Source organism: Xenopus laevis, chromosome 6S (assembly GCF_017654675.1).
Source record: "Xenopus laevis strain J_2021 chromosome 6S, Xenopus_laevis_v10.1, whole genome shotgun sequence".
Lineage (NCBI taxonomy): Eukaryota > Metazoa > Chordata > Amphibia > Anura > Pipidae > Xenopus > Xenopus laevis.
The window spans coordinates 54,059,704-54,081,789 of NC_054382.1; the positions used below are offsets into that span (position 1 = coordinate 54,059,704).

General features: G+C 38.6%; 1 protein-coding gene across 1 annotated transcript in view; it reads right to left on the reverse strand.

Moving 5' to 3' along the window:
- Positions 1-22,086, reverse strand: part of LOC108719704 (protein cordon-bleu) — a 191,311-nt gene that overhangs the window by 19,435 nt on the left and 149,790 nt on the right. The window contains exons 7-8 of the mRNA XM_041567681.1: positions 16,465-16,571; positions 13,414-13,691 (exon numbers count right to left, since the gene is read on the reverse strand). Coding sequence (XP_041423615.1) covers positions 13,414-13,691; positions 16,465-16,571 — 385 coding nt within the window. The remainder of the gene's footprint in view (positions 1-13,413; positions 13,692-16,464; positions 16,572-22,086) is intronic.

The window sequence follows — 22,086 nt, forward strand, 5'->3', positions numbered from 1 at the left end:
AGAAGATTATGGCAAAAAAAGTGAGAAAAGAAGCCTCTGTTTGCAGAGTTGATGGAGATGTGCCAAGAAAGCCAGCCATTGAACCTAGTCTCATATTAACACACAAAGCCCTTGAATCACGTGATGCCAAAACACTGAGAACTGTCTCTTTAAAAATGAATGGCAATTTCAGCTCATATGGCCAACTGAAGCATTTAAAACCCCAAAATGCAGCAACACACATAGTAATTGAGAGAAAACACTCCACATTATCTAATAACTCATGTAGTCTGTTCCTTTGCTTGAAAATCCACAATCTCAAAATCCTAAAGAAATTAAATCCTAAACTTTAGACAGATCTGTGGGGATGTAATATTAAATAACATGTATATACAAAGGTTTTTACTGAGTAATTACACCTGGTGATTTAAAAACTGTGGGACTGATCCCCTAGGATGGCCAAGAGCAATTGTTGGAGGGGGCTCAGGCTGAAGGTCAGTTAAGGATGCGTTTAAGGGATTCTCCTGGGATTCCAGTCTTTAGGTCAGTTATTAGTGTGAGATTTAACAATTATTAGCTGATTCAACAATATTTGTATATCATTTTTACCTTGTTATATGTTTATTGGCACCTCAAAGGTGATCAGACTCAGAAAAGGGAAAACTCTGCTCTAAATGTGACATTTACACACACATTAAGTATTATCCCAACACCTCAAATAACCACCATTAAGAACTATTTAAAGAAATTGAAAAGCTGCCCAGATGTTCTTTTATTGATGTTGCCAAGAAAATAAAATATGAACTGACATAAGGTAAACGCAGCCTGTTTGGGGGGGTTTGCTGCAAGCCTAGCATTCCTATCTACGAACAAACATTGCATGCACTGTGAAAACAAAAGGAACTGCTTTCATGGAATGTAATAAGCTCATTTAGACTTCCCAGATACATGTGCAACTGGGGAGTCAGTATTGTGGCATAACCTAAACTGTGAATAAAAGAGCACTTAGAGTAACTCTTTGAAAGTTGATTAAAAAGCAAGTAAGGCAGTGGCTATTAGAAATTTTCTCTGACTATCCCTTGGAGGACAGTTAAATCAATAACTAATAAATGTAATGAGTATGGCACAATCTGCCAAGCTTAGTGCATCCACCAAAAGTGCAAGAAAGCCTTACACATCAAAAATATACCATCCCCACCATAAAGCATGGTGGTGGCAGTATCCTGTGGTAGGAACATGTCTCTGCAGCAGGCCCTGAAAGGCTTGTTTAGGTAAGGGTAGAATGAATGCATCAAAATACAGTGAAATACTGAAGGAAAAACTGATACAGTCAGCAGAAACATGAACTGAACCTGAAGGATACAATTTGTCTTCCAGCAAGACAATGACCCTGGGCATAACACCAAAGCTACACAAGGGCTTTTAAAAAATAATGGTTCATAATGGACGAGTCACAGTCCAGGTCTCAATCCAGTAGGGAATTTGGGACTTGACTTAAAAACACTGTTCCCGCACGATTCCCATGCAATAAGATAGAGTTTGAGAAGTTCTGCAAAGAGCAATAGGGAGAAATTGCAATGTCCAGATATAAGAAGCTCAGAGACCTATCCACATAGACTCAATGCTGAAGAAGGTTTATACTTATGCAATAACTTATTTTCACTTATTTGTTTTCATCATAATTAATTGAAATCACTTTATAGAGATCTGTTTTCACATTGACACGAAAGAGTCAATTTCTGTTGATCCGTATCTAAAAATAAATGTTCCGAGGAGGTGAATACTTTTTAAAGGCACTGTATGAATCATTAATTAACACACACGGGACTTTTTATTAATTAGTCAAACTGCAGTCAACATTTTGTTCCCATTCTCTCAAAACCTTTCCAAAGAGTGAATCAGGCTTGAGAAATATGTATAAACTTTGACATTGATAAAAAAAAAATGGATAAAACTCATATATTGGTTTCTGTGGGGGAAGAGAGAGGGAAGAGGTATATAACCAGCATTGTGGGCCTTTTTTTCCACTCACTGCATAGCTCTAACAAATGGATATTTCTCTTTTAAATATATTAATACATTAATAAATTTAGACGCAGATAAAGCTTTTGATATGATATCACATGCACATTTACGCTGTTTGCTTAAGTTCCAGCATTTTGGCATTCAGACCTTTAATCTATACAAAATGTTATACTTATCGCCCACAACATTCTTAACGGTTAATAACACTAATTCAGATCGATTTATTATCAGTAGGGGTACGCGCCAGGGATGCCCACTATCGCCCCTTTTCTTCAACATAGCAATCGATCCATTGTTAAGACACATATTAAAATGCCAACAACTGCAAGGGATACGACTCGGACAAACTACTCTTAAAGTAACAGCGTTTGCGGATGACATCCTGCTTTTTGTTTCTCAACCAAACACGGAAATCCCCACCCTCTTACAGATTATACAGAGATTTGGCGCAATAGCAGGATTTCAAATTAATCTGGATAAATCAGAAGCCCTTCAATTATATCATACAGAAAATACAGATTGCTGTATTGGCTTCCACACTTCCCTTTTAAAAAAACAAAATATTGAATATCTAGGCATCAAAATTCCCTCACACCACAAAGATCTATATTCCTTAAACATTAGGAAAATAATTGACACCATACAACAAGAAACGCAGCAATGGAAACATATTAATCTATCATTCCTAGGCAGAATACACTTCATTAAAATGATCCTATTCCCTAAACTTTTATACCCAATACAGATGTTACCATACTGTATTAAACCAACCGATCAAAAACGTTTAAACCAAATATTTAGAACCTTCATATGGAACAGGAAACGCCCACGAATTAGTCTCTTTAAACTACAACAGCCTAAAACTTTAGGCGGTCTCAATTTCCCCAACATTAAGGCCTACAATGAAGCAGCACTCCTTCGATATGCAGGAGACTGGATTCTTAATAGAGATTTATATACCACGCTCTCGTTAGACCAATATCACACTGACAACCACTCCTTGAATTGTTTACTACATACACCTATACAGCATATTCCAACACACATAAAAAACAACCCGTTATTCCTAGACACGTATAAGGCATGGCACTCAGTCAGGAAAAAGCAGAATATATCACAATACATTTCCCCTTACATATCATGGATAGACAACAAAAACTTCATACCTGGGATACGAAATCCCATTCTGCATCACTCGAGTGTCAGTGGCCTACATAACATACATGACGTATTAAACAATGATTACTCAGTATTCTCTTTAAACAAAATGACAGAAAAATTTCCGTTTACAAACACCCACATATACTTGACTCTGCAGATCATTCACCTTGCGAACGCTACATTACAACTCCTAACGACTACCGACAAAAACAACTTACTGAACCAACTATGGAAGCACAAAACCAAGAAACTTACGACTTCACACATTTATCACACCATTAAACCATTATTAAACGTAGATGACGAAGACAAACCTAACTTCAAATGGATTACGGAAATTCCTAACACCACAGAATTAGACATTTTGAGACAACATACTAAAATTATGACATCACTTCCAGCGAGTAGATATCAGGAGATGTCATTACAAATTCTCCATAACTCATACCTTACTCCAATTAGAAGATTTAAGATGGGTAACCTGTCCTCAGATGAATGCTTAAAATGCCACACCCCTGCAGCAAACCTGATACATACCATATGGTCTTGTCCCTTAATGCAATCCTTCTGGAAAGAAGTCATCTCTTACGGTGCACAGATGATTGGGAAACCTCTCCAAGCACATATAGAATGGGCCCTATTCAGCAATCCCACTTCGTTCACACAAATAACAAAAACTGAAAAGCACCTCATGGGAAGACTGGCTGCAGCAGCCAGGCAAACAATACTGCAACAATGGCTACACACTGATCCCCCTCCATTGGTAATAGTAAAACAAAAATTACATCACATATTCCATATGGACTGGTTGGAAACTGTAACCAGGAAAGAACACGATACACCGAAATTCTTCAACACCTGGTCTACCTATATATCACACCTCCCACAACCGATCAAATGCCTCACGATCTACACTTTTAGACATACGCAATGGTATGATATGGAAACTCTCAAAGGCCACCCTTTGCTCATGGAATCATCCCAATACTTGGCAGCATTGCAACAAGAATCTTTACAATCCGATACCGCACCTCCCAGAAGTCATCAAACTAACAGATTGCTGACCTCTTATCTGACTTACCCCTCATAGGATCTACATTCCCCCCCATGCTTTTCATCATAACTGAGCTGAATGTTTAAATTGTTATTGAAATGTTTGTTTGATATCATAATCACTACAATCTCTACTCCATGAAAACATGTCAGAATATGTCTTGTGATTTTGCTTTATCACCTCAAATAAAAACAAGTTTAAAAAAAATATATATTAATACAAGTAATATTAAAAAATATTTATGATGATTTTTAAGTGATTTTTTAAATGATTATGCTGGCAAAAAGCTTTAGCAGTGTTATACTCGCTTCATGATTGATAAATACAAAAAGAGAATGCAAAAGGACAAGGCTAAATAATATTTTGCTTTGGAGGTGAGAAAAAGACCATCTGGGGTTGTAAATAAACTTGAGAACTACACTTTAACATGTAAACTGCAAACAGTGTCATCCAGTGACCCAGCTGGAATAAATATTGATGAGAAAAGAAGAGGATATACTGTCATGGGAAAACGTGTTTCTTTTTTTCAAAATGCATCAGTGCTGCTCCAGCAGACTTCTGCACTGAAATCTGTTTTCCAAAAGAGCAGACTGAGTTTTTTATATTTAATTTTGAAATCTGACATGGGGCTAGACATATTGTCAGTTTTCCAGGTGCCCCCAGTCATGTGAGTTGTGCTCTCATAAACTTCATTCTCTTCTAGAGTGATATCGCCCCCTCTTTTCCTGCCCCCAGCAGCCCATCAGCAGAACAATGGGAAAGTAATTAGATAACAGCTCCCTGGTAGATCTAAGAACAGCACTCAATAGTAAAAATCCCTGTCCCACTGCGATTCCTTCAGTTACATTGAGTAGGAGAAACAATAGCCTGTCAAAAAGCATTTCTGTAGTGCAGCACTGGCACTTTTTGAAAGAACATGACCAGGCAAAATGACTTGAGATGGTTATCTACACACCACTATTACAACTAAAAAAAATACACTTGTTGGGTTAGGAATGACATTTTACATGGTAGGGTTACTTATTTGCAGTGTAAACAGTGTTTAGAAATAAAAACGACACCATAAAAATCATGACAGAATCCCTTTAAAGTTTGCAAGTTTTGGTCTCCAGAGCTCAAATGGGAAATTATTAGAGAAAGTGTCCAGAGAAGGGCAAATAAGCTGGTAAAAGGTATGGAAGGTCTTAGTTATGAAAAAAGACTGGCCAGAATGGGGAGGCTAACGCTGGATTAGATGAGATTAAGGGGTGCTATGACAACTTTGTATAAATATATAAGGGGATCATATAATAATCTCTCTAATGCTTTATTTATTAAAAAGTCCATGCAGCTGACATGGTGGCACCCATTCACATTAGAGGAAAGGAGGTTCCATCGAAATATTCTGAAAAGGTTTTTTTACAGTCAGAGCTGTGAAGTTGTGGAATTCTCTCCCTGAATCAGTTGTACAGGCTAATACATTAGTTTTCTTTAAATAGGGGTTGGAAGGCTTTTTGCCACCAGAGAAAATACAGAGTTATTGAAAATAGCAAGTTGATCCAGGGACTGGACAGATTGCTATCTTGGAAACCAAAAGGTATTTTTCTCAAATTGGAGAGGCTACTCTGGATCAGCTAGCAGTTTTTTTTTTTAGCTGGTTTTATATAGACATAAAAGGTAGCGTGTTTTTCAACCTTACAATGTTACTATGTAAAGATTAAACCATATCATTTCATAGGGTATAAATATAATAGAACAACAACATTTCATAAACTCTGCCAGGATGTGCATTTTACTGTATTCACTGTGCAAATTTATACGGAGACCAAAAGGAAAACTTAAGTGCTCAGCTGCTGAAAATGAATTATTAACTGTAGTTCCAATGGTGTACTGCAATTGATACAAGGTAATAAATACAGACCAGGTGTAAAAAGTGACACAGTATTCCCTTATTTGGCTGCATAGCCCTTCCACTGTTCTGTAGTAACTATGCTGTAACAGGTTGGGCCATACTCATTTTCATTTTGCCAACATTTCTTCAGTTTAAAGTTCCTGCTGTAAGACTTGAGCATGGCAACTGAAAAGGTTGTAATGCTCTAGAACATGGGTTAGTGTAGTAAAAAGATTTCCTACACCAGAGAGTTTCACAGAACACAGAGAGGTGACACCTACAGTTTTTGGAATATATATATATATATATATATATATATATATATATATATATATATATATATATATATATATATATATCCATTGTTCAACCGCACAGCACTCGCTTTAACAATTAACCCAGGTGCTACTCACACAAACAATGTGTAAATGTAAATCCATGTATTCTCAATTTCTGAGGGTGATATGTAATAACAATATGAGGGACAGCAGAGTTAAAACTCCGTGAGATGTTCAACAGATTCCTGGAAAGAGGATACTCAGAGCAACTCCTGTACACACAACTTGACAGGGCATTGAAACACACACAATCAGACTTATTGGCTTGCAAACAACACACAAACAATCTGTCTACCCCTACGATTTTCACAACTACCTTTTCGACAGCATCAAAACATCTGACTACCAGCATTAATAAATATTGGCCCATGCTCAACATGGATGAATCCATATGTTCTATTCAGCAAAGAAACCCATGATGGTGTTCAAAAGGGGTCTTAAAGACCTGTTGGTATGAATGGATTTCAAGGGGGTGACAACTACAGATACCACTTGGTTGTCCCAAAACAGGAAACTAGTAGGGATGGGCGAATTTGACCCATTTTGCCAAAAATTCGCTGCTGGTGAAATGAGACACTGCCACTTGCGTGCTTTATATGAGTCGGCTGCGTCCCTCAATGATGTATAATGAACAAACATAACCTCATCTTTTGATGTTGCTTATCTTCACTGTTTGCTACAATATATCTTGTTGCCTCTGTTTGAATTGCTACACACTTCTTATTGTTTTTTAACTTATCACAGGCTAGGTTGATACATTGTTTCTGCTTTATTAGAGCCTCAGTCCCATGACTCACCAGACAGTTACACTTTAACAGTAGCACCCCATGACAATTCAGTTCCGGGGGCTGCCAAAAGACACCAATTTGTTCGATGACAGAGTTAACTGTTGCCCATTTTGTCCTGCACCCCGGTCCTGATATGTGTGCTGCATGTGAAGCTGGAAGCGATTGGTTACAAACCCACTCACCCCAGGCACTCCGAGTGAGGAATTATTAAAGGACCAGTTACATCAAAAAATTTAATTATTTTAAAGTAATAAAAATATAATGCAGTGTTGCCCTGCACTAGTAAAACTGCTGTGTTTGCTTCAGAAACATTACTATTGTTTATATAAATAAGCTGCTGTGTAGCCAAGGGGGCAGCTATTCAAAGGAGAAAAGGATCAAGTTACACAGCAGATAGCAGATAAGCTCTGTAGAACATAATGCTATCTGTTATCCATTATTTATCCTGTATCATATAGCCTTTTTTCAATTTCCACCATTGCTACTCAGCAGCTTGTTTATATGAACTATAGTAGTGTTTCTGAAGCAAACACACCAGTTTTACCAGTGCAGGGCAACACTACATAATATTTTCATTACTTTAAAACACTTTCAGTTTTTGGTGTTACTGTTCCTTTAAGCACGACTAAATGTAGCATGGTGTGCCGGTCCACGTCATTGCACAGACTGTGCCACATAGTTATGGTGTCGGTGCCGTTTTGAGTGCGAGTTATGACTCAACCCACTCCGCCCCATTGAATCTTCCTAAACCTTTGTATATGGGACACACCACTACATGACCTTGGACGGGGTATGTGGCTGCCCCCTTGTTCCACTCTGTGTTGGCTGCATGTCGTGAATAAAGGTGCTTTAACTGTTGGTGAACACATACATATACCAGTGCGGTTCATACAATGATTATTCTACTATTATCTCTATACTATTCACTGTTTATACTTCCACCGTAACTCTTTTGGTTGCTTAGCAACCAGCTTTGGCACCGTTTTTTGAATTTAAGCGTCTCACTGTCTACAGTTCTTCCATTTTCCCTGACGAAAGTTCCTGTGAGGAACTGAAACGTTGGTCAAATAAACACTCAATATATATGTATATATATATATATATATATATATATATATATATATATATCTATCTATCTATCTATCTATCTATCTATATATATATCTATATATATATATATATATTTTTTTTTTTTTTTTTTAATTTTCAGACACTAGGGTAAAGAAAGTCACAATGGGTTAAATCACTAAATTAACTAAGTTTGGATAACAAGCACTGATTGGAGAATTTGAATTTGTAAGGCTATTTAAGATTGGCTAAATGTTTTTGTATTATCCTTGAGAAAGGTCCCAACAGGGACCGAAACGTTGGAATGCAACAGAAATAAAAACAGATATTTTTTATATATGGGAGTGCTGGTTCTTCTGAAAATTTAAATACATATATTTTAACCGTGCACCCCAGCTGGATATTCTTCAATAATTGAAATTCCAATAATTAATAACAACCTTAAGGACATAGTTAAAAGGTAAGTACTATTTTCCCTGTATTGGCAGATACATTTCCAGAGGTTACAGGACATTTATCATCATTACCTTTTTAAGCCTTGCAGCGGCAGCACCTGAGCGAATAGCTTCCATTAAGGGTTCCCTTGCATTTACAGAGCTAGCTGTAGTGGCAGGAGACACAGTAGCAGATGAATTTAGCACAGGTGGTAAAGGAGGCATTAATGGTGGGGGTGGAATTGATTGCAGCTGATTGTGTACTTTTTCTGCCTCTTTGAAAGACGGTTCTGCATTTCTTATAGTTTTAAACTCATTTGATACAGCAGATGAAGTCTGAAAAAAACAACTACATTAATAGAAGCATTAGAATGCATACATATATTGTTATACAGAGCTGTATGTACATGCTGTATAAATAAATTTCAGATTCAATGGCGATCAAATGCTAAACAATCCAGCCATAATAAAGGTTAAACGTGTAGAGGGGGTATGGCAACACCTACCCAGGAGATGTCTATATGTTTCTGATTGGCCCATCAAACATATTTTCCAGACACTTCCCTTAACTGATCTGATGATGAATTTGTCTTTTAAGTTAAGACTGACAAATCCTGCCTTTTTTTATTTTAGGCACCATGCCACTGAAATCCCTCACTCAAACACATGTGCTTCTTTTTACTAGATCTTCAACCACAAAACTAACAATTTAATAGAACTGATTCCATTTTTATTTCAAGAATAAGTCACGTTTTCAAAAACACCTCATATACAAGGGTCATTTGTATTCAGAATGAAGCTATGAGGCCATTTTACCTTAATAATTCTAATTTTCTGTTCTGTCAGGGTATGGAATTTAAGCAATAATGTAATTTTACTCTAAGTGCAACAAACTTAGGAATTTATTGCTGGCTTAAGATCCCCTGTTAACTGGCCTTTCTCTTTTAATATATGACATGTGACACAAACAACTACTATACATAAAGATATCCAAATGAAAAGCCATGGTCCTAACAAAGGAAATCTGAAGCACCAATTTTTACTAACCTTTAAGTTAATGCCACACGGGATGAAAATTGGCCTGCTGAAATACACAGGGCAAGAATCAGTTGCTGTGCTAGCAGTCTCCTGTCCTGCTTGCACCCAGACCCATGGCGTGCCTGGTTGAGGTAGGACGAGAGGCTAATGCCAGCGCAGGGGCTGAATCTTGCCCTGTTTATTTCAGTAGGCTGGTTTTCAGCCCTGTGTACCGTAAGCCTTAGCTTATAGTGTAAGCTTTTTCGAATCATATAAGAACTGAAATTAGTGCAGTTATAAAAAAAAATATTAAAAAAAATTATATCTAAGGACTGCCCCAGGAAAATTAATAAAATAACATTTATGAGAGCATAACATAGTTTTTTTTAAGTATTTATCTAATATAAATACACTGACTTACTTGTTGTTATGACTTTGCACTTTAAGTTATGTATTCTAGTAGAGCTTTGGTCTGGTCATGTAAGAGCTACCAGACCCAGGGGCAAATTTACTAAAGGGTCAATAGGCTAACGCTAGCGAAAATTCGCCAGCATGATGTCATTTTGCCACTTCGATGATTTACTAACGGGTGCTGGTGTAAATTCGCTAGCGAAGTGGATCTACTCTAGCACTACTTCGCACCCGTACGCCAGACGAAGTTGCGCTCTGGTGAAGGGACGTAACTATGCTAATTCACTAAGTTGCGGATTTTCGTGAACGTTACCTCTTACGCCAGACTTTACTTCGCCACCTCAGACCAGGCGAAGTGCAATAGAGTAGATAGGGATGGTCCAAAAAAAGTTGAAATTATTTCCAAGTCCCAAAAAAACGCTGGCGTCTTTTACTTTTTATAGGGTGATAGGCTGCCCTCCTTCCCCCCTACATTTGATAACATATGGCACCTAAACTATACTGTGGGCACATGTGTAGGGCATTAGAATACATTTATTAAGGTTCCTAGCCTTGTATAGTGTAATGTGTTTGCTGCTGCATATATGGCCATTGTACTTTAACTGCACACCGTATGCAAATTTGCATTAGCTAGCATAACTTCAAACAGCCAATCGTAACATCGCTAGCGCAACTTCGCAAACAATCGGTAACTTGTGTGCAACTTCGGATCTTCGTGAAGTTGCGCAGCCCTTGCAAATCTACGCCTGGTGAAGTGTGGTGAAGCCAACGCTGGCACAACTTCGAAGATTAGTAAATTTGCCCCCCAGAGTCTAGCATGGGATAAAACCTGTATTCTGTTCAAGTGTGCTTTTGCACGAGAAGGTAGTTCATGGCTGTGGTATAAAATAGCTAAAGGAAGGAAGCACTGACTAAGTTGTTTATTACTTAGCTAATGTAGAAGATCAATCTACTGCAGGTGGAAACTGTGGGTACTGCAATGATAAAATTTTAGTTTATGGACCAAGTAAACCATTTATGGAATCAAATACTTAAAATAGTTTTTAGACTTCAATGACGACTTTATATTATCAAATGATTAACTAAAAGTATCCCTCATACATGGCCTGCTCATATATAGACCTGCTGATTTGGGCCCAGTTAAAAGGGGTGTGTCTCTGTAAATACTGTGTCCTGCAGCTTGGAAAGTACAATAAAACAGAACTGTACAATCCCTAATATGTATGTTGGGACAATTAAGGCAGAAGATATAATAGAGTGTGAGATCTGAGTCTGGTGGCCATACTGCACTTTATTGGGCAGAGCTATCAGCATTGGCCTTTGCACCTGCCCCTTTTTTGTGCATCTGTCTGACTGTGATCCTTACTATGTCCAAAGTGATTCCATCTGCTGTGTCCTAAACATTCTGTAAGTAAACCTGTGGTCATTTGCCTTTGGCATAATAAATCTGTTCACCTGTTTTACCATCTAAGAACCTCCTGGCGTCCATTTATCTCTTTTTACACTTATATGCCTGTGAGTTGTAGTTCTACTACATTTTAAAGGGGAAGCTTCCATTTGGCAAAGGCTCTGCCCTGGGTGTAGATTCGCAATGTAACCCATGCTCACTACCTAGTTGGACACCCTTAACTCCTAACTGGCAGGATAGCCCAGAAAAGCGTTACATCTAGTTAGATTATTAATCATGCTATCCTATATATCATATAAACTATGTACATAATCTGTTAGCCAGTTCTCTATCTGTCTGTCTATATATCTATCCATCCATCTATTTAAGTTCTTTAAGTGCCTGCACGCTAATGTTCTATGGGGAGCACTGTCAAAAAAAAAAAAAAAAAAAAAATTATATATATATATATATATATATATATATATATATATATATATATAGGGATGGGTGAATTTGACCCGTTTCGTCAAAAAATCGTCCCCGATGCGGCTAAATTTTTGGGGCGCGCGTCTTTTCATTTTGACGCACTACGCCATACGACGCCGGCGAAATATATTGATAATGGGTTGAGTGCAGAGGACTCTTGTATTTGTCTATATGTATTTTGTGGTCACAGCCTCATTGCACCCCCACCTAATGGTTTTAAAAAATTTGTGGTGAGCACAAGTTTCCCTTGTTTGTTATATATATATATATATATATATATATATATATATATATATATATATATATATATATATATATATATATATATATATATATATATATATATATCTCAGTCTATTAGGTATCCACACTCCAAGGCTAGCTTTATTTCTGTATATAACCGGGGTGCACAGTTATAATTTATGTATATCCACGAATATCAAAAACCGATCCTAGTCTCACTCACACACGTCAAAAAAAGTTTTAACAATGCCTGGGTGCAAAAACAAAAAAAAAATGTAAACTGGGAGAAAGTTTTGCACTCGCAGGTCTTAAAAATCATTAAGGGGCAGATGTATGAAGGGTCGAATATCGAGGGTTAATTAACCCTCGATATTCGACTAGGAACTAAAATCGTTCGACTTCGAATATCGAAGTCGAACGATTTAGCGCAAATCCTGCGATCGAACGATCGAAGGATTATTCCTTCGATTGAACGATTAAATCCTTCGAATCGAACGATTCAAAGGATTTTAATCCAACGATCGAAGGAATATCCTTCGATCAAAAAATCTCAGGCAAGCCTATGGGGACCTTCCCCATAGGCTAACATTGACTTCGGTAGCTTTTAGCTGCCGAAGTAGGGGGTCGAAGTTTTTCTTAAAGAGACAGTACTTCGACTATCGAATGGTCGAATAGTCGAACGATTTTTAGTTCGAATCGTTCGATTCGTAGTCGAAGGTCGAAGTAGCCCATTCGATGGTCGAAGTAGCCCAAAAAACACTTCGAAATTCGAAGTTTTTTTAATTCGAATCCTTCACTCGAGCTTCATGAATCGCCCCCTAAGTGTTTTATTGTTTCACTACGTTTTTCCTCTTTGAAACAATAAAACACACACACACACATATATATACACACGTGTGTTGGATAATGGGACCAGCACTTCCTGTAGATTTGGTTTATTTCTTTTTATTAAGACTTTGTACAAAGTGTCTGAAATGTCAGACACTTTGTGGGATAACGCTCCCACTAAGGACCAAAACATTGGACACTTTTTTTGTACAATGTGTTAATAAAAAGAAATAAACCAATAGAAAGTGCTTGTCCCATTATCATTTTATATTTACAAAGCATACCAAGAGGGTTCAGTATTAATCAAGCTCTTTCCTGTACCTGTACTTTCTTTAGCTTTTCGTTTCCTTCACCAGACTGAATGGCTTCCATAAAAGCACTGTGCAATGATATGTCTTTCTGGACTGGTTTCTGGACCACATGACGTAACTTTGCTTTTGGTCCGAATACATCACCATTGTTAGGATTATCAGTCTCATCTTTTGTTGTTGAAGTTACATCATTTCCTTTATCTCCCTTGATGGTAGCAGACTTCGGTGGCTCTTTGTTGGATGTATAGGAATTGGATTGTTCAATTTTCCCTGATTTTTCCCTTACAGCTTTTAGAAAGGCATTAGATGAGGATGTAGAGTTTAAGTGCCCTCGAGGTTCAAGTGGAGAAGGATATAATGTGCTTGTCTTTTCGGGATTTCTTTCCAATATGGTGATAGCTGTATTTCCATATCTGCTTTGTATTTCACTGAAACCCTGTTTCATGGAACTCTCTTTTTGACCATATATTTTTGAATGATCATGAGTTTTGTTGTTTTTTTCCGCTGCTTCTGTTTTAATAGGGTTGCTACCAGTTGGTACATAGATACCACTAAACCTTTTCCTCAAGTCTGCTGTTGTCTCTTGTTTATTAATCATTTTATTTTCAATGTTTTTGTCTACCACTGTAATATTTCTAGATTTTGCTGAAAGGGCTGTAGGAGGGTTTTTATTTTCATTTTTGAGCTCCTGATTGGAGTCATTTATTTCAAATGATTTACTATTTGATGGTTCTGTGTACTTAGTGATGGCAGATGCAACATATTGGCTGGATGTTCGCTTTTGAATATTCAAATATGGCGGGTTTGATTTCACACTGTTTGTATGTTCTATAATAATCATCTTCTCTTGAGAGCCAGATGTTGTAACTTGTTTAAAATGCCCATTTTCTCTCTCTGTTATTGTATTAAGCGTTGCTCCCTTTGAGGATGGATAATTTAAAGTATCAATTTGTCCTTGTTGGTTTGGCTTATTGTTTTTTATAGATGGTTGCTCTTTGGTTTCTCCTCCTTTATTAATTACCTGAGGTATTACTTCCTTAACTGATATATCATTTATTGTACTGTCTACTTCTTGCTGATTTGGCTTATTACTCTTGACAGATGAAAACCTTTTAGGAAATTGCTCTCTAACTTCTCCTAACTGACTGTCCATAGAATTTGACCTCCAGAACTCTTTTGCCCTCTCAACAAGTGGACCCTGTGGTTCATTGCTAAAGCTATCATTTAAATCCTTCTTAGCTAGGGAAGTATTAGGGCTAATTAAATTGCCAAAATCATCTATTTTGATGGCACTTGCTGAAAGAGAAGCTCCTCTATCATACTTTTGTACATCAGGTTTGGGAGGAACAACTGTAAATGTTCTCATACCTGCTTTTGATTCATATGTTTGTTGCCTCCACGACACTGGTTTTGCAGGCTCTGTTTCTTTAGTGATTTTGTTTAGAAAAGCTGGTATTTGTTGTTTTTCAGTCTTATCTTTGTTTTCTATTGATCTTGTTTCAGAAAATTCAGCCTTCTTTAATGCAAACTTAGTCCTTGGCATGGTGGAAGGAATGGTCTCAGGGGGCTTGATCTCCCTATGGTTATTCCCATTTTCATGCTTGAAAGTCTGGGCATTAAATGCATTTTGCTCTGACTTTAATGCTCCTTGCTTAGCATGGCTAATATGCCGTTCTACTCTTTGTGAACTGAATGTAACCTCAGTTCTGCCTGCATTTTCATTTTCCATATCTGGAACTCCATCTATAATTGTTACTGGAACGTGGGTATATGTCCTCATCTCTTGTTTATGGGAAGGACTGGACTGAGAATTAATGTGATTTCTGTAAACACTGTCCACATCATCAATGTCTGTAAAAAAACAGAAAATTGTAGCCAGTTACTGTTACTAAATAAAGACATTTATTATATATTAGCAGGGTTGGACTGGGTCAGCGGGATACCTGGAAAAAACCCAGTGGGCCCCACTGGCCAAGAGGGTGGGTTGTGGATCGGGAAGGATGAAAGAGGGAGCCTTTGCGGCTGCGGGGCCTACAGTCCGATGCTGTATATTATATATTTTACACAAATAGAATAATTTATATTATAATTTAATACAATGACCAAGATGCCAACTGGAAACACTTGGTTTCCAGTAGGCATGGTACCGACACTAATGCCGCTACAATTCCCAACTGAGCACAAGGGATTTTACATTTTATTTACATTTTACTGGGCTGTCTCTTTAACATGCAACTGCAAATCACTCATAAGCTAGAACTTACATAGAGAACTAACTTACACAGTCATTAGTATGTGTAGGGACTACATTTTTTTAAAGATCAACCTGCCAGCGAGTAATTTAATCCATGTTGGAACTTTTTCATGACTAAACTGTAAAGAGGGCAACATGCTTTCCTTCTGCAGGGTGTAAGGAGGACCATAATTGCCCTGCTTCAGTAGAATGCTGCATTAGGTCAGAGATAAGTTGCCAAACTTAGAAGAAAATGAATGGTTCTTCCTTTTGCTGTGTAGTGGAGGGGTGGGGTGTTTTTTTAAGGTCAGTTAATATGGGTAAGGTCTGCCGCCCAGCAACCTGGAAAGTAAAACCTTTCCACAGGATGAAGAACATGTCTTTTCACGCTGCTGCTTCTGTACTTTTATAAATCTATGCAACCATTCTAACTGCTTAGCTTTTGTTTATTAGCTTTTTTGTAGTTCACAGTAGTAATTATGCTTACTATGGTATACTGTAATTGCTGATATCTATGTCTAACTGACATAATTAGTTAGCAAAAGCATAAAACCTTGTTTTGAAATAAGAGAAAGACGTCTGTCTTGGAATTGGGAATATTTTCTTGGCATCACAGTGCTATGTGTTTCAAATAAGGAAGAACTGGGAGGAAGAATGAGACTTATTACAAATTATAATGTATTCTGCATGTGGAAGTTTTCATTAGATGATAGATATATGTTTTAGTATTTTCCACTTGCCATTCAAAGTTTTTTTTCATTTTCCTTAACTGTGCATCTTTCCAAAATGAACCCACTTCCTGAACAAACATATGAAATCTGTAAATACCTTCAGAGTCATCATCAAGCTCTTCCAATGTTTTCTGGAACTGGGCAGAAATAAAAATATCTTCATCGCCATTTTGAACAGAAGTGACATCATCATTGTCATCTCTTCTGCATGGTTAGAAAGTAATATATGTGATATATGTGCATAATCAAGTATAGTATTGAAAAAATCATAAAAAATACCATATGTGTATATATATATAGTGTAGACTATATTGACATTAAAGGAAAACTATACCCCCATACAATGTAGGTCTCTATGAAAAGATATTGCATAAAACAGCTCACATGTAAAACCTGCTTCATGTAAATAAACCATTTTCATAATAATATACTTTTCTAGTAGTATGTGCCATTGGGTAATCATAAATAGAAAATTGACATTTTAAAAAATAAGGCAGACCCCTGGAATCATACGATTCACTGTGCACACAAACATGCCAAACAAATTATACCTGTTAGGTCACATGAGCCAATTAACAGACAGAGTTCTGTCTTTTGCTTCAACATTTCTTCCTGTTACAGTTAGAGTTGTAATATTTCTGGTCAGGTGATCTCGGAGGCAGCACACAGACCATCACTAAATGGTGGTTCAAGGCAAGAGATGTAAAAGGACAATATACCAGTTTGGTAAGATTCTTTAATATGTCACTTACTGTACATAGGCGGAGGGTGAATTTTTTGTTTGGGAAGGCTAAAGTTGACCATACTCTAGCTGACTTAATGCTAATGTCAGATACAGTATTACATGCTCCTAGAAAAAAAATTACTCGCGCAACTACCTTGTGCACCTCCCACTGATTTTAATGGGAACTGTGCAGAAGAGCAGGTGGAAGTGCTTTTCCAACCCAAAATGCTCAAGTTAAGTTTACAGTTGTTCCCCTTAATTTTTCTCATCCATAATAAAGGGGTAATCTTTTTTGTTAGGTGTCCTATTTTAGGAAGGATTTTTGTAGAGAGTGATAATCTCAGAAAATTATTTGTGTTTTTTTAGTTATTTTATTTAGCTTTTTTTTCATCAGCCGTCCTGTTTGCAATTTCAGCAATCTGTTTGGTAGGGTCCAACTTACCCTAGCAACTGTAACACCTATTTGGGCCACTCGGGGTTAATTCACCAGCTAGAACACTAGAGCATGGGTTACACGCGACTTACACCCAGGGCAGGGCCTTCGCTAAGTGGAAGTGTTCCCTCTATGGTGTAGTGCAACTACATCCCCCCCAGGCTACTGTGCACACAAAAACAACTTGGGCGCCAGGAGGTTCTTAATCAGGAACGGTTTATTATGCCAAAAAGGGCAAATGACCACAGGTTTCAGTACTCACGCAGGAGTTGAGGAAAACAGCATATTGAGAGTTCACACAGAACAAGGCAGGCTCACACAGAGAGTACACAGGCAATTGCAGTACAACCTTTCCCTCCTGGAAGTTGCCAGGAAAGCAGCTTCTACCCTACAGTCCCTCTTCACTGAGGTCCCTGACTGGAGGCAACACACAGAGCCTCTGGGAAGCTACTCCCTTTCTGCAAATCCTTGTTGGAGCTTCAGCTGCTCATTCTCTCTATCCTATCTGCCTTTCTCTCCTATAGAGACTATGACAAGTCTGCCCTAGTATATCTGTTCCTCATTCACGGGGTTACCTGGTCCCCGACTTGGACACATGCCTTCTTCTGGGCCTATTGCACTCAGTCCCCCTGAGCACACCCAGCTGGAATCACATCCAGAGGCAAAAGAGGAAGAGGCCACTCCCTGCACACACTATATAGGAGTGAGTCAGAGCAGTGTCATTAAATCTCTCAGCCTATCACTGTAAAGGTTATTCTGTAACAGGGATTCTACCCAATAACCCAAGGAAATGGTGAAAAGATCTATAGGGCCTGTATCCCTATAGGGCCCTACACAACCATGCATTTATTTGAATAAGAGACTGCATTGTGAAAAAGAGAGGATCTGAGTGCAGTGCATACAACAAAACTAGCATGTCATATACAATGAAAAGCAGTGAATACTGACACACCAGAAAATGTACATACAGCAAATGTAAGCAGGCATGAACTAGGATTTAAAATAGGCCCAGTCACCCATACAAGACCACTAAATAGTCACTGACTATGGCATCTTACAGCAGCCCTTCTGGCATTTGCCAGAATCCACAAATTGTAAATCTGGGTCTGACTTTAAGGTAGCGGATATTGACACTTTTGGTGGGTGCTGACATATCAGGCATTTAGGCAGGGCACTCGCACTGTAACATTGCCACAGAAACACAACCCTGTTATATATATATATATATATATATATATATGTATATATATATGTATATATATGTGTATATATATATATACAGAACCACCATACAACAAAATTTCCTGGGCCCCCTGGGCTGCACCCACCGCAAGCCCCACCTACAGGTCCGCCCTCCCCACCCCACAGGTCCGCCCCCCCACCACACAGTAAAAAAACAAAAAAATACTGGTGGCTAGGGTTCCCACATGTTAATAAAAAATAAAAATATATTGTTGGTCATGGCCCCCCATAAAAATACATTTGTGGCCATGGCCCCCCATTAAAAAATATTGGTGGCTAGGACCCCACATAAAAAAAAAATTAGTGGCCAGGCCCGCCCCCCCACATTATGAGAAAATTGGTGGCCAGGGCCCCTTAAACGTCCATGTCTTCCTGAAGTCAGCAGCTCTCAGAAAGATGGGGGGCCCGGCTAATCAAGTAAGTGTGGCGTGGCCGGGCCCCCCTTACCCTCAGGCCCCCTACAACTCTCCCCCCCTGTCCCCCCCTGATGGCTGCCCTGTATATATATATATATATATATATATATATATATATATATATATATGTTTAAACAAACCAAGGTGGTAAAAGTAAATCAGGACTATAAAGACCGGAGGGTCTATGGTTGGCTGATAGGGAGGTCGGATACAGACAAAAGATACAGACGTAAATTTAGGAAGCCAAGAAATTTAGTCACGGTTGATAGTTCTGGCGATTCTGCCAACTCCGACCCTGATACTCCTCAGCACTCTTTACCATGTGCCACACGGGAGGAAATACCGGTGGCTGGTCGTCCACAAACTCCTTTTTTAGGAGTGGTAGGAGGAGAAAACATATCAGGCGCGGGGGTGGCAAACCGCAGGGGCAGACCTCCAAGGAAGCCCCTACAGTAATTTTTAACCTAAGTAAGCACGCCCTGAATCCAGGTGAAATCTCCCTCCTGTCTCGTGGTTTGTCTTTTGTACCAGTGACAAAGAATGATGCCTTTGATTTGGAGGTTGATATGTATAGATTACAGCGCAAATTGAAATTGCGTGATTACTTTAAGGACAAACCTAAACTTGAACAGAATGAGAGATTTCGACCAGTGAGCGTGTTCGATCCCCCCAATACAGCAACCTCGATTAAGACATACTGTGGTATAGTGCAGAGGGAGAACTCAGAGATATTAAAAGGAGCAAATAAGTACTTTTCCAATTTGACCAAACATGAGAGGGATGGCATTACTTCACTGCGAAATGATAGTGAGCTGATAATACGCCCTGCGGACAAGGGAGGTGCAGTGGTACTATTAGATAAATCCTATTACAGGGAGGAATTGTTACAACAATTGTCTGATGATAATGTATACGAGAGATTGTCTGGAGATCCCACTAATAGATTTAAAGCTATGCTGGATGTTCATTTGCAGATGGCGGTATCGGCCGGGTGGATTAGTGAAAACTGTGGCGAATATATGATGAATAAACATCCGAAATGTCCTATAATCTATACGTTACCGAAAATACATAAGAACTCCACCTTTCCACCCGGCCGACCGATTATATCAGCAAGGGAATCTCTGTTCTCCAATGTCGCATGCTTTCTAGATAGCCACTTGCAGCCTTTATGTGCTGGCATGAATTCTTATGTAGCAGATACGGCTGCATTATTGGAAACATTGAAACAAATTGATACATTGCCAGAAGACACTATTTTCATGACAATAGATGTCTGTAGTTTGTATACAATTATCCCTACTGATGAAGGCGTGCTGGCATGTAGGAGAGCACTAGAGGCTAAACATAGTGGTAATCCACCAATCGATTTCTTATGTACTCTATTAGAGTTAGTCTTAAGGTGTCATTATTTTCGATTCGAACAGACATTTTATCTACAGAAGACAGGGACTGCCATGGGCTCTAATGTAGCCCCCTCTTATGCCAACTTATATATGGACTCTTTTGAGCACCAGTATATTTATCCTAATTTCAGTCAATATCTCCTCTTATATCGGAGATTCATCGATGATATCTTGATTATTTGGCGAGGGGACCTCAGTAGTGCCCAGGGCTTTGTAACCCATTTGAACCGGCTGTCGACTCCTGTTAGATTTACAGCTAACTGTCATAGTGATACTGTCGATTTCTTGGATGTCAGGTTATTCCGTACCCCTAAAGGTGTGGGGACTACACTTTTTCGGAAGCATACAGACCGTAATACGGTTCTGCATGCTCAGAGTTTTCATCCGCCTGCAGTTTTGAAATCAATTCCGTACACTCAGTTCCTAAGAGTTTTCAGGGTTAACACAGATGGGGCCACAGCTAGAATACAAGCCTCGGAAATGAGAGACAGATTCCTTGCAAGGGGATATGAATGGGATTTCCTCAATGGAGAACTCGAGAGAGCATGCAAAAATGCTGGAGTTGGACAAGTGGGTGAGGCGACTAATGTTGAAATGGATGACAAAATGGTATTTGTGACTAATTTTATGCCTGTGAGCAAACAGGTGAATTCAGTGATAAGAAAACATTGGCCAATATTGCAATTGGATACAAATTTACCATTTACGGATATGCCTCCTCCTATTTGTGCTTACAGGCGGGGACGATCTCTGAAAAATATATTAATGGAGACGGATCTGCGGAAGGAGAAAAGTAAAACCTGGCTAAAGGCGGGTAAACTTGGGTGCTACCGCTGTGGTGGGTGTAAAACCTGTGGGTGCCTACTGACAGGGGGGACCTTCCCTCACCCCCACACCGGTAAGAGAATTCCGATACATCACAATTTGACATGCCTGTCGGAATATGTAGTATATTGTATTATGTGCCCGTGTGGCCTATACTACATAGGCAAATGTGTTACATCCTTCCGGATAAGGATGAACAACCATAGATCAGTGATCCGCCTGGCTTTGAGCAGTGGGAAAGCTGATACCCCTCTTGCTAGGCATTTTTTGACCAATAACCACTCACTTCCCTCATTGCGAGCAATGTTAATTGACTGTGTCCCACCCCCCAGAAGAGGGGGCGATAGGGGTAAGATCCTACTACAGAAGGAAGCTAGATGGATAGGAACTTTGGACACTATTTCCCCTAAGGGGTTAAATGAGATGCAATCTCTATCATGCTTCCTATAAGATGGTTGTAATGCCTCTCATGCTACTGATAATGTTGGCCCTAATAAGGGTGAAAATACAAGTAATCGGCTGTAATCTACATCCGCTGTAGTAACTATAATCCTGGGATATTGCTATGAATTTCAGAATCTCCGTAAATTGAAAATGATCTCTCCTAAATGTTTGAATAATTAAGGACTATTGAGTCGAGAAGACTTTTTAATGTAATTGTGTGAATCTATAT